At 40.7% G+C, this 26082-nt stretch overlaps 1 protein-coding gene across 4 annotated transcripts in view; it reads right to left on the bottom strand.

Annotated features, from left to right (window-relative positions):
* Positions 1–17050: 17050 nt before the first annotated feature.
* prdm2b (PR domain containing 2, with ZNF domain b) overlaps positions 17051–26082 on the bottom strand; it is a 210699-nt gene continuing 201667 nt past the window's right edge. For 3 of the 4 annotated variants that reach the window (XM_063033247.1, XM_063033248.1, XM_063033249.1), the window contains one exon: positions 17051–19260. In XM_063033247.1, the coding sequence (XP_062889317.1) occupies positions 19234–19260 (27 nt within the window). In that variant the 3' untranslated portion in view covers positions 17051–19233. The remainder of the gene's footprint in view (positions 19261–26082) is intronic. The other variant, XM_063033251.1, reaches the window with a different exon arrangement.

The raw sequence follows: 26082 nt of genomic DNA on the forward strand, positions 1-26082 counted from the left end.
CAGACATGGCAGAGATCAGAGTGGGGTGGCGATTTGGAAGCATCAGAGTGAGGAGGGTTGGGCTGTTTAGGGAAGGCAGTGTGGGAGGAAGATAGAGGCTCCGAGGTCCCAAGAGGTGAGAGGGGAGCCTGAGAGACCCAGGGTTGGAGAGTGGTGGTGGGAGAAGGGGAGCCTGGGAGCCCACGGCAACAAGGAAGATCTCGGCCTGGAGGTGCTAGTGGTTGAGGCCCAGGCTAGAGCCAGAGCTAGAGGCGCAAAATTTGCATTCTGAAGGTGCCCAGGGTCGTAGGAACTGGAGTTGGCACTGGTGGAATCTGACCTCTGGATCCTCTCGGGGTCATTGGAGCTAGGATTATCTTAGATAGGTATACTGGTTGACATGGCAAATCTGGTCTGAATGGTCTGTTCCCCTGCTGTGCAAATCTATGAACCCATGAAACTTGAGACAGATATGTTGTCATCAGTAAATGGATGGAGACGGCAAAATGCTCTGAAACAAAACAAGCACAGAATTCTCAAGCAGGAAATTTTCCCATGTTTGGCTAAAAACATTCTACACATTCTTCACCAAGTTGTGTGAAAATAGTTTCTCAACTTTAAGATATTTAAGGAACAAGGACAAAGTTGAACTGAGGTCAAAACATAATCTCAGTCCGACCATTGCAATGATAGGGTTAAATCTCCAAGAAACTCACTGCACACACTATGATTTTTTTTATAAATTTTATTTTTAAAATTGTTTATTTTTCTAATAGAAGTTATTTATTTTTTAGTTATGGTGATAATTCTATTTTAAAAAAAATTCTACTCTTGTTCCTATCAACCCATATTGTCCACAGTTTTATTCTCACATACTAAATCAAATTTTAAATTAAATTATCTCCAAATGAAGCATCTGAAACACTTGATGGTTGTCTGCAAAATACCTAATTGGCATTGGTATCCAGAAAGACCAATGTACATTATAGAGCATCAGGAAAAGAATTAGAAACACATCATAATCATCTTGAGAAGATATTGGAGAAAAACACGGGAGGGAAAAAAAGAATGGAAGTTCCCAGTGTGAGGAAAGGGAGATCAGTATCAAGATACAGTTGAAGTCAGAAGTTTACATACACCTTAGCCAAGTACATTTAAACTCAGTTTTTCACAATTCCTGACATTTAATCCTAGAAAATATTCCCTGTTTTAGGTCAGTTAGGATTACTACTTTATTTTAAGAATGTGAAATGTCAGAATAATAGTAGAAAGAATGATTTATTTCAGCTTTTATTTATTTCATCACACTCCCAGTGCATTAGAAGTTTGCATACACTTTGAGTATTTGGTAGCATTGCCTTTAAATTGTTTAACTTGGGTCAAACGTGTTGGATTGCCTTCCACAAGCTTCTCACAGTAAATTGCTGTAATTTTGTTCCATTCCTCCAGACAGAACTGGTGTAACTGAGTCAGGTTTGTAGGCCTCCTTGCTCGCACACGCTTTTTCAGTTCTGCCCACAAATTTTCTATCGGATTGAGGTCAGGGCTTTGTGATGGCCACTCCAATACCTTGACTTTGCTGTCCTTAAGCAATATTGCCACAACTTTGGAGGTATGCTTGGGGTCATTGTCCATTTAGAAGACTCATTTGCGACCGAGCTTTAACTTCCTGGCTGATGCCTTGAGATCTTGCTTCAATATATCCACATAATTTTCCTTCCTCATGATGCCATCTATTTTGTGAAGTGCACCAGTCCCTCCTGCAGCAAAGCACCCCCACAACATGATGCTGCCACCCCCATGCTTCACGGTTGGGATGGTGTTCTTCGGCTTGCAAGCCTCACCCTTTTTCCTCCAAACATCACGATGGTCATTACGGCCAAACAGTTCAATTTTTGATTCATCAGACCAGAGGACATTTCTCCAGAAAGTAAGATCTTTGTCCCTATGTGCACTTGCAAACTGTAGTCTGGCTTTTTTATGTTGGTTTTGGAGCAGTGGCTTCTTCCTTGCTGAGCAACCTTTCAGGTTATGTCGATATAGGACTTGTTTTACTGTGGATATAGATACTTGTCTACCTGTTTCCTCCAGCATCTTCACAAGGTCCTTTGTTGTTGTTCTGGAATTGACTTGCACTTTTCGCGCCAAAGTATGTTCATTTCTAGGAGACAGAATGCATCTCCTTCCTGAGCAGTATGTGTGGTCCCATGGTGTTTATACTTGCGTACTATTATTTGTACTGATGAACATGGTATCTGCAGGCATTTGGAAATTGCTCCCAAGGATGAACCAGACTTGACATCATTTTCTGATCTCAATCCAATAGAAGATTTGAGGGCAGAACTGAAAAAGCGTGTGTGAGCAAGGAGGCCTACAAACCTGACTCAATTTCACCAGTTCTGCCTGGAGGAATGGAACAAAATTCCAGCAACTTACTGTGAGAAGCTTGTGGAGGGCTACCCAAAATGTTTGACCCAAGTTAAACAATTTAAGGGCAATGCTACCAAATACTAACAAAGTGCATGTAAACTTCTGACCCACTGGGAAGGTGATGAAAGGAATAAAAGCTGAAATAAATCATTCTCTCTACTATTATTCTGACATTTCACATTCTTAAAATAGTGATCCTAACTGACCTAAAACGGGGAATGTTTTCTAGGATTAACTGTCAGGAATTGTGAAAAACTGAGTTTAAATGTATTTGGCTAAGGTGTACGTAAACTTCTGGCTTCAACTGTGTGTACCACCAGTGGAGCCAACACACTTGACCACTGTCATACCACCATCAAGAATGTTTACTGTGCCATACCACATCCACACTTTGGAAAGTCCAGTCACCTGACTGTACTTCTACTGATCCAGAGACTAAATACCGCAGCACCAGTGGTGAGGATCAAGAAGGGATGGTCAAGGGAGATGGAGGATCACTTACAGGACTGCTCTGAGTCAGTGGACAGGACTATATTCATGGATTCATCTTTGCGCCTGAATGAATATGCCGCAGTTGTCACCAGCTTCATCAAGACCTGTGCGGATGTGGATGCTCAAACGGAAAGGATGAACTGGGAGGTTTGTAGTCTACTGAGGGCTAGGTCTGTGGTAATCGACACTGGTATCCAAACTATACAAGAAATAAAGGTACAACCTATGGAAGGCTAGTTTAAGGACAAAACACAATTCTGATTGAAGTTAGAGATGGAATTGGATGTACACCAGCTCTGTCAGGGTTTGCAGGTCATTACTTCCTACAAAGCAAAACCTAACATCATGAATGGGAGTGATGTTTCACTCCCAAATGAACTTAATGCCTTTTATTCATGCTTTGAACAGGAGAATAATACTACACCTATGCTAATCTAGGCAGCATCTGGTGACCCTGAGATCTGTCTCAATGTCAGAACATCTTCCAAGAGGGTGAACCATTGCAAGGCGTCAGACCCGAATGGTGTACCTGGTAGGGAACCAAAAACCTGTGCCAAACAACTGGCGGGGATGTACAAGGACATCTTCAATCTCTCACTGCTGCATTTGCAGGTTCCCACATGCTTCAAAAGGGTGACAATCGTACCAGCGGCCAAGAAGAGCAGGGTAAGATGCCTCAACCACTATCATCCAGTGGCACTCACATCTGCTGTGATGAAGTGCTTTGAGAGGTTGACCTTGGATACCTGGGCAATACTAACACCTACGTCAGGCTGCTGTTTATTGACTACAGCTCAGCGTTCAACACAATCACGCCCTCAGTTCGAATCAACAAGCTCCAAAACCGGGGCCTCTGTACCTCCCTTGGCAACCCAATCCTTGACTTCCTCACTGAGAGACTGCAGTCTGTGCAGATCAGAAATAATATCTCCTCCTTGCTGACAATCAACACTGATGTGTGCTTAGCCCATTCACTGCTCTACTCTCTCTACACTCACAATTGTGTGGCTAGGCACAGCTCATACACCATCTATAAATTTGCCGACGACTCAACAATTGTTGGTAGAATTTCAGATGGTGACAAGGAGGCATACAAGAGTGAGATATATCACTGCGTGCATTCCAACAACTTTGCACTCAAGGCCAGTAAGATCAAGAAATGGATTGTGGACTTCAGGAAGGGGAAGTCAAGAGACCAGTAGTGGAAAGGGTGAGCAGATTCAAGTCCCTGGGTGCTGATACGTATCTCTAAAGATCTACCTTTGGCCCAAAATATTGATGCAATTACAAAGAAGGCATGACAGCAACTATATTTCATTAGGAGTCTGAGAAGACATGGTATGTCACCAAAGATACTCACAAATTTCTACAGATGTACCTTGGAGAGCATTCTAACTGGTTGCATCACTGTCTGGTATGGAGGGCAGGGGGGCATTGCACAGGATCAGAAAAAGCTGTAAAAGTTTTAAACTCAGCCAGCTCCATTATTACTCAGCACCAGCCTTCCCAGCATCCAGGACACCTTCAAAAGGTGATGCCTCAGGAAGTCAGCGTCCATCATTAAGGACCACCCAGGACATGCCCTCTTCTCATTGCTACCATCTAGGAGGGGGTCCAGGAGCCTGAAAACACACACTCAATGTTTCAGGAACAGCTTCTTCTCCTCTGCTTTCAGATTTCTGAATCGACAATGAACTCATGTACACTACCTCACTATTTTTTTTGCTCTCATTTTGCATGACCTATTTAATTTAACTTTTGTAGATGTTTCTTATTGAAGTGTATAGATTTTTATTATTATGTATTGCAAAGCACTGTTTCTGCAAAACAACAAATTTCAAGGCGTAGGCCAGTAATATTAAACCGGATTCTTGGTTCTGATTCTGAGATGGAATTTAATCCTGTCAAAAGTGAAGTGTTACATCTTGGTAGGTCAAATGTAAAGCGATAGTACATCGTAAAGGGCAAGACACTGTTGATAAGCAGAGGGATCTTGGAGTCCAAGTTCATTACTCCTTGAAAATGGTGGCTAAGAACGCATATGGCATGCTTGCCTTTATAGTCAAGGTACTGAGTTCAAAAATAATATTGCAGCTTTATAAAACTCTAGTTAGCCTGCATCTGGAGTATTGCATAAAGTTCTGGTCACCCCATTATAGAAAGGATGTCAAAGCTTTGGAAAGGGCGCTAATCCAGGATGTTGCCTGGATTAGGGGGCATATGCTATAATGAGGAGTTGGACAAATTTGGGTTGTTTTCTCTTTTTTCAATGTGTAGGCATAAGGGACGAGTTTAGTTGGCCAGTTGATTATTAACTTTTTTGGTTCAGTACAACATTGTGGGCCAAATGGCCGGTTCCTGTGCTACTACTGCTCTACGTTTTATTAATGTATTGCACGTGGGAAGCCTTATGAGTTTTCCTCTCTGCTATGAATGATCCTATCTTTTGTTTTAAGCAAATACTGTATCTCCAAAAAAATTTTCCTGCAACTGTTGTACTTGGCAAGCACTCTCAGTCTTTCATCAGTGACATATCACTGGTTAACCCAGTGAAGTTCAGCACTCCCCCCCTCTTGGCAAAAACCTCAAGTGGTTTGGTCCCGCATTGATAAAAGAAGGAAATTAATGACTTAAAAGAAATTTCCAGGCACAGGGTCAGATCTTTCTGAATGTTTACTCCCAGATGTTAGACTTCAAAGATAATTTTTGCATCCTCTATTACTGTATAATGTTTGTCAGCGGATGTCACTGTAAAAATACCCAGGGTTAAACGTTTCCATTCTCTTTTCACCTCCCGCATGCTTTTCTTTCCTCTAAGTTTCTCAGCATTCCTCCTTTCCTGCGGGCATTCACTTCTATTAGGACATGAGAATACTCTGTTAACTTGGCTCAGTATTCTTTATTCAATCATTAGCAACATTAGCTGTTATTTACTTGTGTAAGAAGGAATTTATTTGCCTTGGAAGGTAGAGCCATCTGGGTTTACTAGATTTGTTTCTGGGTTAGTAGGATTGCTGGATGAGGTGACCAAGATTGGCCCACGTCCACTGAAGAGATAACAAGAGGTAATATCATTGAGATAAGATAAAGAAGGATTGGAAGGAAAGAAGTTGGAGAGTCTGGAAGGAAATGGGCAGGAGGAGGGGTTAACTACTTGGGACTAAGAAGAAGCTCCTTTGCTCAGGTAATGGAATCTTCAGAGAGTGTAAAGCAGAGAGAGACTGAGGGATTTGTGGAAAAGGGGCTCAGTTAAGGCCAGGTCAGGTGAACTCTTCCTTGGAGAGATGCTTGAACAAGAACTTGTCTCACTTCCAGTAAAGGTGGGACTATTGAAGAGTGGGAAGTTTGATGGATGGTTGTCTCAAACTCAGGTAGGAAGTCGCTTATTGTGTCAGTAAAGTAATTTACCAAGGTGATGGCTCCCTAGTTGCAGGAGTAGCTGTTTTGGTAACCTGGAAATCCACTTAGTGACCCACTGTCTAATCCTGTGATTGATGGTGGTACATGAGGCTCTGTCATTGAACAACATACCTGCTCTCCACAAAACAAAATGAAAAAAATGTTCTTTACCTAGCTCCTCTTTTAACAAACCTCCTGTATTATTCATCTTGTTCTCAGTCTCAAATTAAACTCATTACATTTTTAAAAAACAAAGCATTGGGGGAGAGGGGGAAATTTATTTTAAGCTTTAGGGGGTAGGATGGAGGAAGTAGGGGTCTTGTGTATGGAAAGGATGCCTGTGACCATGGTTATCCAGGTGATACAAATGCTTTCGGTACCCTCTAAGGCAGGAGTTCTCAATCTTTTTCATGCCATGGATCCCTACCATTAACTGAGGGCTCCCTAGACCCCAGGTTGGGAAACCCTGCTGATCATAGTGAAAGCACAAGATGAATGTGAACAGTAGAGACAAGCCCCTCACAGACGCGAGTGTGTTGTAGACAGTAATAACGGTATTTTAATTTGAAACTGTTAATAGTGTTTCATGCAGTCTTGAGTGCTGTATATAGGTTTTTGTTATGATATTGTAGTCACTGAATAAACTTTATATATAAAGAAAGAACTGTAGAGAGGAAGCTGTGCAGCTAATACAGTTGCAGCAACCCAGGTTTGATTCTGACCTCCGATGTTATGCAGATGGTCCTTGCACAGTCTCCCTGTTACTGTGTAGATTTCCCTGGAGACCACTGTTTTCCTGCTATAAGTTGCTCCTCATGCTCGTGGATTGCTAGAATCCGAGGAGGACACAGAGGGAATAATGTTAGCGTACATGGGTGATAGTGTTGGCTCAGAGGGTTGAAATCTCTGTTTCAATGCTGAATAACTCTGATTCTGAAAGAACTGCAAGATGTCCAGCACAGCAGTTGCAGAAATCTTAATGAACTGTAAGTGCTGGAAATACATAACAGGTGAGGCAGCATCAAATGAAGAAGGAAACCCAGAGAATGTTACAATGGATGCCCTTACATCATAAACACCCAATTTTGACACAAAGGCTGGTCATCTGAATGTTGAATGCAGATCATACTGCATGGTCATACTGAAGATGAAATCCTTGTCTTGAATGAAAATTGTGCTTTGTTGGATCAGTGTAGAAGGTAAGAGTTGGGAATGGGATGGAGAGTTGTTGGAGATGGGAGGGAGAGTTGTTGGTGATGGGAGGGAGGGGATTTGGGGATGGGATGGAATGGGATGGAGAGTTGGGGATTGGAAGGAGAGCTGGTGAGGAAAATGGAAACACTTTCCCATCTATCTTTTCAGCATTCCAAAGGCACGGTTTTCTCTGCCCCATCTTTTAGCTCCATTAACAGCAACCCTCTCCCCTTCTCACTGCAGGAGGTGCAGTACCTGCCCTTTCACTTGCCTCTTCCTCCATCCGCCCACTGACCCAGGTGAAGCAACACTATGCTTACCCTTTTTCTAATTTTGTATATTGCATTCTGTGCTCCTGACATGTTCTTTTCTGCATGGGAGGAATGAAAAGCAGTTTGTAGAACACCTGCATTCAGTTCATGAGTGTCCTTGAACTTATGGTCATTGGTCCCTTTAATTGTCCATCCCACTTGGACCATTCTATCTTTGACCTTCTACACCAAGCCCAATATAAGCTCATCTTGGTGGAGTGTAGCCCTTGGACAATGTTGGTGCAAGGTCATAACACTCCACAGCATTAAAGTGTCCAGAGATGCTGCCTACTTTTTCAACTATCCTCATCAGCCTTCTTTATTTAATCCTAATTGTAGATCAGCTTAGGAGGAGACAATGGCACCAAACAGCGACTCCTTTGTTTGCATCTTCAGAAACAGCTCTACTTCCGTCTTTAATATCTCTATTTTTCCCTTTCAGTGATCTTTTGAAGACCCTGACCCGGAATTTTGGGACTTGCTCTCGGGGTTTCATGATTGGCGTTATTCGATATGCCAAGGATGTGGCCTAAGAAATTAGCTCACCTTCGGAGTTCTGAGATCTCGTAGTTCTGGAGACGGGCAGACCGAAAGTCGGTATCTCTGCAGGAATCCGGTGTGTTGTGGGAGATGGAAGATCGAAAGCATTGAGTTGGCTGCTGGTTGTGTGCCCAGAGACCTGAGCTCTTTGGGCACAGAGCTTGGATAAAGTGACACAATGGACTTTTAACATCATAAACCAGTGAGTTGTTCGTTATGTCTCCCCTTTTGCTGTGAAACGGAGACATCTCTTTCTCCCTTATTAGCACAGTAACAGGCCCTCGCAGCCCAATTAAACTTTTATGGCTTTGGGACACAAGAGGAAACTGGAGCACCTGGAAGAGACACACGCAGTCACAGGGAGAACGTACAAACTCCTCAGATAGCAGCACAATTGAACGTGGGTCAGTGGCACAGTAATAGTGCTCTGCTACCATACCATCCCGGTCTTGACTTGATATGTTGGTAATATCTCCTCGCCGATGCTGCTGGGCATGTTGAGTTGTTCCTGCAGACTGTTGATCCAGGTTCCGGCATCTGCAGTCCTTTCATGACACATAATCCCTCTCCGGTCAAAGAATAAAGTACAAGAGTGACATCTGTTGCTGAGCTGGGGAAATGCACAAGCTCAACATTTATTTAGTTTCATACTTCATATTTAAATGAGTTGCCCTATTAATTCAAACTACTGCGTCAGAATTTTCGAGATCAAATATTTTTTCAGGTGAGTGATTTTACACCCATTTGAAAAGGCTTAACAGGATGCAAAGATTCTCCACTTCTAAAACATGTACTGCATGCGTAGCCACACCTTGCAGTTATAAAATATCATGAGATATAGCTTTAACATTTTTTTTTGCACTCAGTTTGAACATTGAGCAATGTTTCCTTATTATTCCTCCTGTTCTTACCCCACTTCTATCCATTAGTTATTGGAAACTATGTACAGGGAGGAGGTCAAACACCTAGAGAGCTGGTGCAGGGATAACAACTTGATGCTTAATGTCACCAAAACCAAGGAGATGATCGTCGATTTCAGACGGTCTCAGCCTGAGCACACACCCCTCAGCATCAGCGGCGCCACAGTGGACAGAATGGAAAACATCAAGTTCCTTGGGGTGCAGATCTCGGACAATCTCACCTGGTCCAGGAACACCACTGGGATTGTGAAACGGGCTCAGCAGAGATTGCACTTTCTGAGGAAGCTTAAACAAGCAACACTCCCCACTAACATCTTAACTACATTCTACAGAGGCGTGGTTGAGAGTGTGCTGACCGTTTGCATCACAACCTGGTACTCCAGCTGCAGGGCTGTCGACAAAAAAGCCTTGCAGAGGGTGGCTAGAGGAGCAGAGAAGGTATTTGGGGTCTCCCTACCTTCTGTCCAAGACCTCTTTCAGAGTCGATGCCTCCAGAAGATATGGTACATCATTAAAGACCCCTCACACCCTCTCCATGAACTGTTTGTTCTTCTGCCGTCACGCAAACATTACAGGAGCATCAAAACTAAAACTACAAGGCTACTAAACAGCTTCCTCCCACAGGCAGTCAGACTGCTAAATAGCTGCTCTACCTGACTCTGCTTTGAACACTTTTAACTTGCACTGGACACTTATAACTTGATTTTAACTGACATGTGGCTGTTGTTTTACTATTTATTGTTATGTTTATTATTTAGTGTTGCGTTTGCTATGTTATGATTGCACTGCCCCTGAGAAACGCTGTCTCATTCCGCCCTGGAGAGCTGATGTATGGTTAGAATGAGAATAAAGTTTTTTGAATCTTTTGAATCTTGGAACCAACATCAATATCATTCCAAAAATTATCTTTTGGTTTGCCTTTGTCCCTTCCAATCCTTCATCTTCTGCCCTTGAAAACACTGCTGTTTACCTTCTAATACTTTTGGCACAGTAGCCAGTCTTCATTTATGTCTAGGCACAGATGGCAGAGTCTCTGAGCTCAACTACAATTTTTCCAACATTATAAAGGTTTTCACAGTAACCTGTATTATATAGTTAGATACAATTTTGAGTGGGACAACAGGACTTTCTTCACAGAAAGAGGACCTGCACAAGAGTGGAAACTTGCATTTAGGTAATGGCTTTCATGATCTTTTCTCCAAGAGGACCACAACCTTGCAATAGAGTTTGGAAGTCTGCGTGCCTCAATGACCCAGAGAGCTATGTTGGTTGGAGTCAGGGCTTTCTACTTTGACTCTTTGTAGGGTCACCTATGCCAAACAAGTCAAAGGGTAGAAGCCCGACTACGAGTGGTCCACTAGTTCTCCAGGTTTGGGGGTTCAGCTCAGGACTAGCAACCCCAACTAGTACAACAAAACTGTTATGAAAACAGCATAACCCTGCGTGATAATATTCTGGAGCCTTCACCTGGGATTTGCATCATTGACAGCAGTGAAAACGAAGCTATTGACACGATGAAGGATGCCATGAATATCACCAGAGATGAAGGACCCTCATTGCTGAGGTGCAACAGGCAGCAGATTTCATGATCTCTAGCTGTGTCTACATATCCTACCAAACATTGAAGTGACAGAAATCCATTGCATGAAGTCTCACAGTAACAAATAAGCAATTGACCAATTCATTTCCTGTGTTGAGTATTGGTTTAGCAGAGGATCTTAGCCAGGGCACTGAAAGAACATGCTGTTTGTCTTGAAAAGTTGATTACATTGGACAACAATTTTTTTCAAAAGTGTTACTTTTTCAGAAATGTATTTGTTTATGATAAACTACCTTGAAGCAGAACATAAATATAATTTCACACTACTTGTATCACATAGGAATTTAGAGAAACAAGAAATTGACTTTTATTGAATGTGTTTAATTGCATAACTGTGCTGACGTGTTGCAATAGCTCAACTAAGCTAAAATGTTTTGTTGATGATTTTCATTTGTACTCAGTGTCTGAGGCTTCTCGCTTAAGTGTCCAACAATAATCAGCCAGTATTGATGGATTTCAGTTGCCCTGATACTGTTTCTCCATGACGGCAATGTCCTGATGAAACCTTTCACCACGCTTGTTCCTGACAACACCAAGAATTGCAGGGAAGAAGTCTAAATGGAAATGCAGAAAATGAATCTTTAGCAACATGTTGCACATCATGGTTTTGTAAGCTTGAAGCATGTTGTCAACCATCTGCATGTAGTTTGGTGCTCTGTAGTTGCCAAGGAATTTTTCAACAACATCCTTGAATGCCTTCATGCAACTTTTACCGGTTCCACTAGAAATACTTCAAATTGCCTATCATTGATGTCCTGTTTGATTTGAGGAACAACAAAAATGCCTTCCTTAATCTTGGCATCCGTTATTGTGGAAACCATCTGTCTCAAATATTAAAATCCTTCATGGAAATTTACAGCCTTTCTAAAACTTGACCTGCCACGCAGCATCCACCCTGCCCAGGCTTGCCCAGAAAAGACAGAAAACTTTTCAGCTTACATTGTGGGCAATATTTTAATTGACTTGAATTATGATTTGAAATAACAAAAATATGGTGCGCAACAGGGAAATTCCATGGCGATTTTCATGATCGGCAGCCCAGAGTTTATAAGATACACCCAAAAGTAGTCAGGAAGCAAAATCTTTGTTGTCCAGTGTTATTGGTGTTCAACAAATCACAAAGACGGGCCATCTGTTTATTATCTCTTATGCAAAAGAGATAAAGAAAACAACACCTTAGAACAATTATAATTTTGTCAGCAGGAAGGGAGACCTGCATTTGATTGATGAATGGTCAAATAGCATATCTATACTGATGGAACTGTTCCCAAATCGTTAGCATTACCTAGTCCTTGAATCAAGACACATTTATCCAAGTTTTATTGGTAAAACCCCAGCCTATGCAGTGTTTCTCAGTAATTCCTGTTCCCTAACTGAACTGACAGACAAGATGCCTGCTCACAGCACTGTGCTAATATCTAGTGTACAGTCTGTTGACAAGAGAATGACAGAGTTATTCATTGGGGCCAAACTACATCTAATTGATTTCAAAAGTTTTCTGATGTATCTTCAGACTTTTACTAATTTTTTCCATTTAGATATTATCATCTTGATGTCAGTCTAATGTTTGTTCAATATACCAAGTCACTTATTTCCTTGTTGGCTACAGAATTCTCCCATCTCATAGCAAATCCTTGTATAATTCTATTGAAGAGTTCTTTAGGATTTCACTACATCCCCAGAATTCACTGCTGAAATAATAGAGCAACTGATGTTATTTCAGTTCACAGAGAATCAAAATTATTCTGTTAACGTTTGGAAGTATACAGAGAAACAAAAGGGGTTATTGACATTGGAATTTTAGCTGGTAGCAGCACCTTTTCAGTAATACACCTTTGGCTGAGCACAGGTCCTGTGGATTTTGAAGCAACTGATGCAGGAACTGCAGACTATTCCCATATGGAACAAGAGACTCTGTACAGAAAGCGCAGTTTGCGAAACAGTATGCCTATTTTGCTAGCCTACTGTGTTTCGTTGACTCGAACTTGCAGTTCTCAGTGCCATTCAAATGGTCCTTCTCCATATTGAGTATCATGGACCAGGGATCTCCAGGAGTCAGTAAGGATGTTAACCCTTCCCCCAGAAGATCAGTGAATATTTTCTTGCCTGCCTACAATTACTTCTTGTCGAAAGGTTGAGAAATCTAGGGCTATTCTCTTTGATGCAAGGGAAGATGAGAGGTGACTTTACAGAGATATGCAAGATCATAAGACCATTGATCTGTTTCCCTTCCTGCTGACATAGAGGTCTACAGACAGCATCTTTTTCTCGGTGCACAATGGTTAATATGAGATGGAATGATTTTGAGGTGAATAGAGGAAAGTATAAGGGAGAAGATGTCCAAGTTACTTTTATAAAGAAATATATAAACACACAGGGAGTGATGGGTTTGTGGAAAGTGCTGTCAGGAGTGGTGGTAGAGGCACATATATTAGACACATTTGAGATTCTTAGGTAGGCACATGGTTAGAAAAAAAGTGGAGGGCTATGCAGGAGGGAAGTATTAGAATAAGCCAGAAGTAGGTTAAAAGGTCAGCACAACCTCCTGGCCAAAAGGGCCTGTACTCTGCTGTACTTTTCAATGTTCAAATTTACAATATGTATGCATCTTGGGATTATTCTGTCAGGCTTGTGAATAAGGTAGCCAACCCAATGGTGGAACTATATGTAATAAGGACCTCAGTGGTCTGTGATGTGAGCCTGGAAGAGAACATTGATGTTGGCTTGCTTACCCCATCATGGATTTGGAAAGTTTTAAAGATATAATGTCAATGGTATGTTTCCAGTAATTCGGGTGGCTGCTTTAGGTAGTCCCAAATCTATCCACGGGACCACAGAAAGATCAATACTGCCCATGCACCAGTGAAGGCAAAAACCACATGACTTGACTTTCATAATGAGCAATGACGTTTCTTTGGTTGATTTAGTAGCACTCTCATCTTTGCTAATGAGGTTGTGGACTAAAGCTGTGTAAAGGCAAGCTCCATTTCAGAACCGTAAGTGACACTGGAAGAGTAGTCAAGAGTGAACAGGAACAGGGATGGAAAACTGGTGAATGAATCTAGCAGTTGAGTAAAAATGCAGGGCTGATTTACTATTCTTGTTCACCATTCAGAGTCCATCTTCACCCACCCTAACTGGATACTGTGTAGTAAGGGGCAAATTTTACTATTCTGATTTGTACAGAAAAACACCTCAAATAACTCAACAGTAACCCACAGATTTTTTTTTTAAACTTAATAATAGTAAGGGATAAGTGGAGGCTGTTGTGTATTTAATATTTTAGTTGTATTTGAGTAATCTTGTAAATGTTAAGTACTCTTGTGTTTTACATCTAACCAATTATTTAAATGACCATTAATTGCATATATCATCACACTACCATTATACGTGCATGCCTCACTAAAAGTAAAGAACGAACTTCACCCGTATTTCAGACTTGGCACGTCTTTCTTTGAAATTATGTTTTGTAACTTCCAAAACACTAAACTGAGATAATAATCATAAATCACTGCATTCCTGCACTGCTCCAACATTTATGGTTCAAGGCAGCCATTCACCATCGCTTTCTGAAGGGCAATAAAAGTAAAACATTAAATGTTGGCTTTCCCAGTAATACCCCTCCTACTGTACTGAGAGAATAGCTCTCATTTTGTCTCTTTCTCTTCATTGGCAAACATATTGCATGGATTATCAATGCCCTTATATAACTGATTGTTCTCTCAGTTTTTCCAAATTTGACCATGTTGTCCACTTTGACAATCCAGTGGAGCACTGAAGTTGTGCAACATTATCAGAAGTGACAGGTATCAGATGAGATTTTAAATTTAAGTTTATGCTATTAAATCTTGCAGTCCATACACATAAGATTCAATGTCATTAAAGATTATACAACACAGCAGATTCAGATTAACCAGCCATTCATCTCGGCTGTTTATACATTGCCTTTCAATGCAAAGATGCTGCAAACAAAAAGTCATGCCCTTAATTGTGGTGAGACCAGAACTGATACATGGTTTTGGTCTTTATGTCTATGTCTTAGAGGTGGTAGAAAATAGATTCACTAGGTGAGATGTCTTATGGGCAGAGATCACATAAGATTAAAGTTGGCCCGAAATCCCTTGAAATTGGAATGAATGGTGAACTTAAAGACAATGTCCTGAAAGGAATGATTGATAAAAGGCTTTTTCTAAATATGCGGAGCTCATAATTGCTAAAGGGAGAATCACAAGGAAATGAATTGATTATTTAGGACTCAGAAAAGGAGATACGACCCAGATACAATTTTGTATTTCAAGGAGCTACAGCCGATATGCTATTTGAATTGCTACATACACAAGGAGTCAAGGGGAGATGAACAAGCTGAACACACATGGAGATGTAGTCTACTTCTGTTTCTTCTCATGAAATAATTAATACAACACTGTATTAACTTTGGGACAGGTTGAAAGGAGGAAGTTAGCAATCTACATGTGCATTGAGTCAAAGAAATTATGAAATTATTGTAAAACTGCACAGTCATTGTTACAGTGGATTTAAGCTGGAACGCACATCGTGATCTACAGATAACAAGAGTTCACAGAAAAGGTAACTTTAATACATGACTGGCCTAGATTACAGTGATCCATCCATTATAATTATACAAGTATTTATACAAACTTTAAAAGCCAAATTAGTGGTGCATCCTATATTTACTCATCTACCACTGATTTGAATTTTAAACTTTGAGTCAGGTGGAAAAAAATCAATTTAATTTTGGAGTGGCCAATAATTAATTTTCTTAGTTGCACAGACAAGAAGAAAAATGTTGTAACAGACTTTCTGTAACAAAAAAAAATTAAGTGTTTATAGATGAATGAAACTATCAAATGGTTCGGCGCTGGGTCAAAGTCATTGTTTAATTATAGGTGAGGGAATGTTTTTCTGTTGCAGTAAACTCATTTTCACTCACATTAATATAATTGCATGGCACCACTGATGTTAAATAGAGGAATTTTAAAAATCTATCAAACTCTATACTATTTATAACATTGCCAGTTTTTACTGGTTCATTTAAAATTTTCTGTTCATTGGAGGAACTTGAAGCCAATGCAAATCAGCACTATTTCCCAATTGCCCTCAAAATTGAAACTCACCTCTACCGCTCCTTCCATTTCTCTGAGGTTTCCATCATGCGCTCTTTGAATTCCAGGACTGGTCAGTGTTGATTATACATGATGCAATAGTGCCACCCATTTCCTAAGCACAGTACTTAAGACGATGGGAAAACTGGATTGTGCTTTACCCAATTGGGAAAGGGTATATCTTACTCCCATCCCCAATGTACCCCTGACAATGTTTATGTACAAAGAGGAAGAAAACAAAGGCAGATGGTACCTGCAGACCAGGGAAGAATATAACCATATTTACAATTGGAAAGGAGACAAGTCGTCCAAAGTCTCAAAATTACTATTTTTCCAATTAGAGCCATGCTGATCTCTGTCTCAACACCACTCCACACACTTAGTCGAGAGTACCCACTTATCCAACAGCTGTTCTGATCTAAACAACCTATTTTCTCAGCACATGGCTTGCATTAGAGGTGCTTTCTAGTTTCAAAGACTTCTATGTAAGATTTAATCTCTCCCGTTCATAATTTGTCATATCCCAAAGAACAGAGCATTTTTCCTACTTTTTATTCAAACCAGCTTCTAATTAGAAGAACTGCACCTTGTACTCCATTTAGGTACCTACAATCTACCATTGTTGTTTTCCTTCCACTCAGTCCTAATAGTGTTTCAACCTGAAACATCAGTCATCCTTTGCCTCCACAATGTCACTTGACTTGCTGATAGCCGTTTATATTTTCTTTGCTCTAGATTCCAGAATCTGCAGTCTTGTACGTTTATTCCTCCTCTCTATCTCTCACCCAATTACCATCCCATAAGATTTCCTCCAATTTTGTTTTCAATAATGTGTGGACCAAACTGTCTTCTGCAGCCCCATATAATAATATTGTTGTTCTCTTGTCCACTCAGTCCGTGACTAACTAGAAGAAGCTCAACAAAATTACTTGAGCACGCCTTGAATACTGATTAATTTGAGTTTGTCATTTCTTATCACTGTCACTTTCCCCAAACAATTGAATAACACTTTAAAAATTTCCAGTTCAATTTACTTGGTTCTTAAAGTTGAGATCTTTTGAAACTTTTAGCTAAATTTGTAATTTTCTCATCCATTTTAGTAGTGTCCAATGAAAACAAAACAGGCAAGAACTTGTCTAGCTTGAGTCCTGTTTTTCCACTGCTATTTTTATACTTGTATTAAGTTTACCAAGAATCTGTAATCTTTTGTGTTTTTTTTTGCTTTTGTCAAGTTTCCATCTTTGCAAGTGGTCAAACATAAAAGCATCTACCATTTTCTTACTGTTCATTGCCTACATGTTTTCAATAGACCTTTAACAATTTCTCCTCCTTTCTTTTTATATCTCTTTATTGAGATTTTTAAATTTTTCTATCATTTGGATTTCAATCTTTTGCTACATTTATAGGAGGATACTTCCCACGGACTTTCTTAGATCTACCCATTTAAAATTCAGTTCAATTTAAAACATAACGTGGCACCATCTTTTCTCATCCTCTAGCTATCAACTCTGATGGCATGATAGTTACTATTTGCCAAAATGTGCCATGTTTGATCTAAATGTAGTCTATTGCCACTTTAATGAGCAATTCCCTTATGTAGATTTAATATACTTGCTAGAGAACATCCTAAATGTTCATTATTTTGCATCTATTTGCTGCTCCATGTGACCCAACTACCTAATAAACGGATGCATGGGATCATCAATGGAAAAGCTGCATACTGCTCCTCATTGTCAATTAGTCTACAATGCTGGGATTCAGCTGAACAACACTGTGGGAATATTCTCACCAAACATATTGCAGTAGTTCAACAAAGCAACTCATCACCATCTACAAGGAATGGGCAATAAACATTGGCATGGTTGGTGATGCTCAAATTAAAGTCTTAAAAACTTCAATGGACTCAGCATCGAATGTGTGTGTATCATTCCTCAATTAACTTCCAATGCTGTCCAATGGTAGAAAAGTGCTCAAACACATCAAGACAAGACAGCAATAGTCTGGTTACAGAAACGGTCTACACATTTATTCTCACAGCCCAAATTAAAATAAAACGGAAAAAAAAAATTGAAAATTAACAATGCAATGAAGGAATCACAAACATCAGACACTGCTGCCTGAAAACACAATTTAAATAATTTTAAATATATCCTATGTTATTTAATTACTACAAACACTTCATACAATTTTTTTTTGTTATTTCAACAAAGTCCCCACAAAAAGAAACATAAACAGGAATGGTTTTGAAAGTGGGAGAGCTAAAGTGGCGTGGACTTCGCAAAAGAAGTTGATTAAAAATTTTAATTTTAAAGAGGTAGATCAATTTTAAGTTGAGAACAGAAATGGGTGTGTGTGAAAAATAGTATCTCCCCCCCACTTCAAGTCAAAAATTCATCCATAAAATTACAGTAGAAAATGAAAGAGTCTTAAGAGGAAGAGGTGACTTTCTCAGCGATAAAAGAGAGAAGTGCAGGTGGTGGGAGAACAGAGCCAAACAAAATTCACCATTTAAAGCCCAGGGATAAGAAAAGAACTGCAGCAGTGTTTCTGGGCATGGGACCTGCTGAAGACCATTTTGGTAGCAGTCCTGTGCAACACATTCGGTCTGTTGTTCTAGGTGCACTTACCATTCAAAATGGCATCGGAACAATTTTGCAGTGGGAAAGAGAACAAGGGAGGAGTTGGGTGCACAGAGACAGCTTTTCACAAACATTCTCCCTTTCGACCTTAACAGTATAAGTAATAAATCTTTTAAGCTGGATACCATCCCCCCCTCCCCCCAAAAATATCAGAAATAACAGACAGAACCGAATTTTAGGCCAGTTCGGTGATAACTGTCCCTGTTATTCCAAAGCATACTTCTTAATGAAGACTTGTATTTCCACTTGTTGCTTAGGTGACCATGCACAGTCTGTAGCCCGATGGCTTGTAATAAAATAATTCCAATTCGCAAAGTGCATGCCAAATATGGTCTCTTTTTCTGCTTTTCCAGTCTTGTCCATAGGCTGCACGTTGGCAAAAGACTGGTACTTAGACACAGCATTGAAACTTTTTTTTGTTTTAAATATAATGCATCCTGCCTGCAGAAATTTGCACCAGCTCACTGGAAGAACTGGCTGAAGCAAGCATGACAGATAATCAAATTTCTGTGTCTTTCAATCCAGCATGACCCAATTTCTTGGAACCAGTTAAACAGCAAACTAGGTTCAAATTCTTAGTCAAGGCAAGACGGAGTAATGAGGATGTTACCTCACCATCTTCAATGAGGAAACCTGAAAATTTAAAACAAAAATACATTTATGTTGAGTTTAATTTTCTGGCAATTGTTCCTTTTCATAGCAAGAATCAGAACAGCGATCCATGACAACTTTTCCAAAAAAGCTTTGTAGTTATAGATTATCCCATGGATTGGAACCACCATAAAAATAGATTCTCTGGAATGCTGCAGCAACCTGGCGACTGCATTACCACCCTGCTGTCTTATATTCTGAACAGCAGAGGCCCTCAGTGATCTAATGAAATACTAGAGTCTCTTAACTCTCTGTATCAGCAGGCCAGATCTTCTGATTAAATGCTGATAATTTTGCTTGGAAATACCAGTACTAACCTACAAAAACATACAGATGTACAGGACACTAGGCAAGAGTGGCAGGGATTTTGTCTTTTTGACAGTTGACAAACATGGGGGGGGGGGGTGGTTTAAACTTAAGGCACTTCTGGGGAAAGGACCATCACCAATCATCTGGGGGCCAACATCCCACTGGAAGCCCCAAACTTCTGCTCAGGTTAAGCTGGCTCTGCCACTGGCCTCCTGTGGGACAATGCAGATCTGCAGATTTCCTCATCTCTGGGACTAGCGAATCTGGAAAATGAACTGGAAAAATGCTCCACATAGTTGAAACAGTTGTTGGCAGAAACACCAGCAATTTAGTTTTTTTTTCACCGAGTCACTTTAAATGCATTAAGTCTAGTTGTCAAGTTCACCAACAATATGTCCTGGGCCAACATAATAGACTCTACAGCCAAGAAAGCACTCCACCACATCTACTGTCTCAAAAAGCAAGAATTATCAGCAGCTTAATGTGAAAAAGACCAAGGAGCTGGTGGTAGACCTGAGGAGAGCTAAGGTACCGGTGACCCCTGTTTCCATCCAGGGGCTCAGTGTGGACATGGTGGAGGATTACAAATACCTGGGGATATGAATTGACAATAAACTGGACTGGTCAAGGAACACTGAGGCTGTCTACAAGAAGGGTCAGAGCTGTCTCTATTTCCTGAGGAGACTGAGGTCCTTTAACATCTGCCGGACGATGCTGAGGATGTTCTATGAGTCTGTGGTGGCCAGTGTTATCATGTTTGCTGTTGTGTGCTGGGGCAGCAGGCTGAGGGTGGCAGACACCAACAGAATCAACAAACTCATTCGTAAGGCCAGTGATGTTGTGGGGATGGAACTGGACTCTCTCACGGTGGTGTCTGAAAAGAGGATGCTGTCTAAGTTGCATGTCATCTTGGTCAATGTCTCCCATCCACTACACAATGTACTGGGTGGGCACAGGAGTACATTCAGCCAGAGACTCATTCCACCGAGATGCAACACAGAGCGTCATAGGAAGTCATTCCTGCCTGTGGCCATCAAACTTTACAACTCCTCCCTTGGAGGGTCAGACACCCTGAGCCAATAGGCTGGTCCTGGACTTATTTCATAATTTACTGGCATAATTTACATATTACTATTTATGGTTCTATTACTATTTATTATTTATGGTGCAACTGTAACGAAAACCAATTTCCCCCGGGATCAATAAAGTATGACCATGACATTTGGCAAGTATCTGGTGACTTATACCTGTTTTGAGAGCTGCACTACAGAAAGTATCCTATCCAGATGTATTACAGATTGATATGGAAACTGCTCTGTCCAAGGCCACCAGAAATTGCAGAGAGTTGTAAAGGTAGCCGTGTCCATCAGACAAACCTATCTCCCCTCTGATGAATCTATCTGCATTTCCCACCACCTTAGGGAAGCAACTAACATAGTCAAAGACTCATTCCACGCAGGTTATTCTCCTACTCCCATTGGGCAGAAGATACAAACATCTGAGACTACAAACTGTATTTGGAGGATTCAAGTCCGGAACAGGCTTCTCATATGGTGAAAAATAAGCTAAACTATCTCCCAATGTATCTCGCCATGGCCCCTACAATTTGTGCATTAGTACTGTACTTTTTCTGTATCTGCAACACTATATTTGCATTGTTTTCCTTTTATTACCTCAATGTAAAGAATGATCTACCTGGATGGAATGCAAAACAAAAGATTTTTCCCCTGTATTTTGGTTCATGTGATAAAAATAAGCCAATACCAATTTTAAAAATTTATAGTCATTTAAAAAAATTTTCACTATAAAAAATTACAGTATTTTTGATTTTTGGAAGAGCTCTCAAAGTACTTTGAATCTCAGCCAGTCTTCTTGGCAGCTGATATGCTCAAGGTAGTTTTAATCTGTCCTTTTAATCTTACCTATGGGTAAGGCCTGTCAGTTTGGATAGGAAAGGTGCAGTCCATACTTGGGTTCACCAATCAACTGTGAGCCAACTTCCCAATATAAAAAAGTTGTTCCCAGAAACCTGTTTAATAAGGATAGCTGGCTTGAGAGCTCTGATGATCACAGCCAATATTTGACTAAGTTATCAATCTTCCCAGTTCCTTGAGCAATCTGCTTCGATTTTTGCTCACTCCTTGAACAACCAGTGTTTTAAGATTAATGATGTAGTCAGTCACTTCAAAACCACAGGCATGTTGACAGACTAATGATAAATTGAGTAACATGTTACTACCAATTGTGCCATTTGTAATGCATGCCAAGAAATTAGAATAGTAGTGATGATATGAACTTATCGTCAGTAGGATTTCTAAGAAATGTTAATTTACAGTTGCAGTAAATAAACTAAAATCATACTACAGTTATCTGAAAAAAGGAATAATTAAATGCTATGGGAACAGAGTGTGATTAAATCTTAAAATCTGCTAACACATGACTGTGCAGCCAGATTCAAGGAGAATCTGATCATTACCTTTGCTGATGATACCACAGTGGTGGGGCTCATCAGCAAAAATGATGAAACAATGTACAGGGAGGAGGTCAAACACCTAGAGAGCTGGTGCAGGGATAACAACTTGATGCTTAATGTCACCAGAACCAAGGAGATGATCGTCGATTTCAGACGGTCTCAGCCTGAGCACACACCCCTCAGCATCAGCGGCGCCACAGTGGACAGAATGGAAAACATCAAGTTCCTTGGGGTGCAGATCTCGGACAATCTCACCTGGTCCAGGAACACCACTGGGATTGTGAAACGGGCCCAGCAGAGATTGCACTTTCTGAGGAAGCTTAAACAAGCATCACTCCCCACTAACATCTTAACTACATTCTACAGAGGCGTGGTTGAGAGTGTGCTGACCTTTTGCATCACAACCTGGTACTCCAGCTGCAGTGCTGTCAACAAAAAAGCCTTGCAGGGGGTGGTTAGGGGAGCAGAGAAGGTTATTGGGGTCTCCCTACCTTCTGTCCAAGACCTCTTTCAGAGTCAATGCCTCCAGAAGACACAGTACATCATTAAAGACCCCTCACTCCCTCTCCATGAACTGTTTGTTCTTCTGCCATCACGCAAACGTTACAGGAGCATCAAAACTAACACTACAAGGCTACTAAACAGCTTCCTCCCACAGGCAGTCAGACTGCTAAATAGCTGCTCTACCTGACTCTGCTTTGAACACTTAACTTGCACTGGACACTTATAACTTGATTTTAACTGACATGTGGTTGTTGTGTTTTACTATTTATTGTTATGTTTATTATTTAGTGTTGCGTTTGCTATGTTATGATTGCACTGCTCCTAGGAAACGCTGTCTCATTCTGTCCTGCAGAGCTGATACACGGTTAGAATGACAATAAAGTTTTTTGAATCTTGAAAAATGCTAGAATTGGGATATAGTAGAGAGTAGATAAGACAAAGCATTCTAATAATTCATTACAAAGTGTGTCCATATCAATTAGAGAACAGAAACTATGTAGTTATTTCAATTTTTGGAATTTACACTGAAATTCTCCCAGATTCAGTATAACTTTAATTTTGACCATTAGAACTTGATCCATGTTGTACTTCTACTACTCAGTATCTAACCTAATCATACTAATGTCTTTCAAAATTCTTTCTTAAGTAGCTAATTCCCTTTTGGAATTAATAATGTCACACTCTTAATGAACATTCCCTAATATTTCCTTTGTATGATCATAAAAGTATTCCCACTGCTACAGCCCCATTGACATATTTGAATAAAAATCGATGAAGTCAATAAAATGCACAGGCAGCATGTGCAACAGTATTACATTTCAGGCATTTCGGAGCTCAATACCAGCGCCATTCTGTAATTCCCTGTGGAATGCGTGGGTTTTCATCAGGTGCTCTGGTTTCCTCTCACGGTCCAAAGACATACTGAGTAAGTTAATTACAAATTGTCCCACGATTAGGTTAGGGTTAATTGGGGTTGTGGGATTGCGTGGTTCCAAGGGCCGCAAGGGCGCACTCCGCGCTGTATCAATAAATAAATAAAAAGCTTATCAACTCCCATCGAATTATTAACTAAAACAAAAATAATTTTAACCTTTCTAATTCCTAATAGCACCCGAGTGAAGTTATTAGATGTCTAATACTTCCCAGCCACAAGCAATTTTTTTAAACTATAATTTCAATTTGAACAATCATTTTTAAACTGCCTCACCCTGTGTTGTAGACAGTGCAGAAGATTGCCAAAGGATGCAGTGTAATAAAAATCAATTGCAAGTACAGGTAGAGAAATGGCAGATGGTAATATAATCTAGTCAAACATGAAGTGTTGCACTTTGAGAAATCAAATGTAAAACAACAGCATTGATGGAGAAGTATCTTGGGGTCCAGGGTCCCTTGCTTCCTGAAAGTGGCTGTACAGGTTGATAGGGTGGTAATGGGATGTACAGCACGCCTGCCTTTATTAGCCGAGGCACTGAGTTCAAAAGTTGGAAAGTTATGCTGAAGATTTATAAAACTCTAGCTAGGTCGCATCCAGAGTACTGTATTCAATTCTGTTTGCTTCATATTAGGAAGGATGTGGAGGCTTTGGAGAAGTGCAGAAGTTCACCAAGATGCTGGATGTTGTCTCGATTACAGGGCATTAAGTATAAAAGGGAGACTGGACAAATTCCAGTTGCTTTGTCTGGAGTGGAAGGCTGAGGGGAGATATGATTATGAGATCCATAGATAGACAGCCAATATGCTTTTCCCAGGGTCAAAACGCCTAATCCTAGAGGTTAGGCATTTAGGATGATAGGCGGCAAGTTCAAGGAAATGTGCAAGACTAGACATACAAAATGCTGGAGGAACTTAGCAGGTCAGGCAGCACCTATGGAAATGAGTAGACAGTCGACACTTTGGGCCACGACCCTTCTTCAGGACTGAAAAGGAAGGAGGAAGAGAGGAAGATACCAGAATAAAAAGGTGGGGGGGGGGAAGAGAAGAGAGAAGGAGGAGACCAGGAGGAAGGTGATAGATGAAGCCAGGTAGGTGGGAAAGGTCAAGGGCTGGAGAAGTAGCAATCTGGTTGGAGAGGAGAATGGATCATGGGAGAAAGAGAAGGGGAAAGGGACTCAGGGGGAAGTGATAGGCAGGTGAGAAAAGATAAAAAGGTCAGAGTGGTGAATAAAAGAAAGGGGGGGGGGTGGTATTTGTTTACCAGAGGTGAAATCGATATATATCCCATCAGGTAGACATCTGCCCAGACGGAACATAAAGTGTTGCTCCTCCACCCTGAGGGTAGCCTTATCTTGGACGATAAAGTCATTGACCGACAAGTTGGAATGGGAACGGGAATTAAAATGCTTGGCCACCAATTTACCATGGGCTTCACTCATGTAGGAGGCTGCATCAGCAGTGCCAGATACAAAGGATGATACCAGCAGATTCGTAGGTGAAGTGTTGCCTCACCTAGAAGGACTGCCTGGGGCCCTGAATGGAGGCAAGAGAGATTAGTGGGAAGGTAGGACAAATGGACAAAGGAATCGTGGAGGGAACAGTCCCTGTAGAAAGTGGGGCGGGGGGGTGGTGGGGAAGAGAGGGAAGGTGGAGATAAATATGTGTTTAGTGGTAGGATCCTTTTGGAGATGGTGGAAGTTGCGGAGGATAATGTGCTGGATGCAGAGGCTTATTGGGTGATAGGTAAGAACAAGAGGAACTCTATCACTATTGAGGCGGTGGGAATATGGGTAGGTGAAGATGGAGGAAATGGAGAAGATGAGGGTGAGGGCATCATCAATAGTGGGGGGAGGGAAACCCTGTTCTTTAAAGGAGGTAATCTCTGATGTCCTGGAACAGAAAGCCGCGCCTGGGAACAGATGCGGCGGAAGTGAGGAAAATGAAAAAAGGGAATAGCTTTTGTACGAGAGATAGGGTGGGAAGAAGTATAGTCGAGATAACTGTAGGAATCAGCAAGTTTATAAAAGATAAAAGTTGACAGCTTGTCTCCAGAGATGGAGATAGAGATCGAGAGAGGGGAGAGAGGTGTCAGAGGTGGACCAAGGCTCATGGATTTTGAAATTCATAGGTGTGACAAAACATTATTTTATTCCTAAAAGTGAGTAAAAATTCAGTCCATATTTAAAGCAACGTAAAATTTCAATTAAATTTAGGTTGCATCACCCACAGTAAGTGGACACGGGGTTTGCCATGTATTTAAAACCAGTACTAGTTTACTTAGGTCAAAATTAAGTTGATCTCCATGTTCTTATACAATTCAAAAAAGGAAGATTTGTACCTATTATTGGAATTCTTCAGTTCTTATAAAAATTTCTTCAACTTAGCCGAAATTAGCTGCACTGTTTGACTCCTGCCTCTCCCTACTTCCCCAGCCCCCACCTCCTTCTAAACTCTCAACAGAAAAATATTCTCTTCAGAAGGATTTTTATAACAAGTTCCATCCATCGACTTACAATAAAATGATGAGGAGATGATGAAGGCTCCTATTGCAAACTAAATGTAAAGAGTAGATGTACCAAGGTGGC

This window comes from Mobula hypostoma, chromosome 25 (genome assembly GCF_963921235.1).
Source record: "Mobula hypostoma chromosome 25, sMobHyp1.1, whole genome shotgun sequence".
Classification (NCBI taxonomy): Eukaryota; Metazoa; Chordata; class Chondrichthyes; order Myliobatiformes; family Myliobatidae; genus Mobula; species Mobula hypostoma.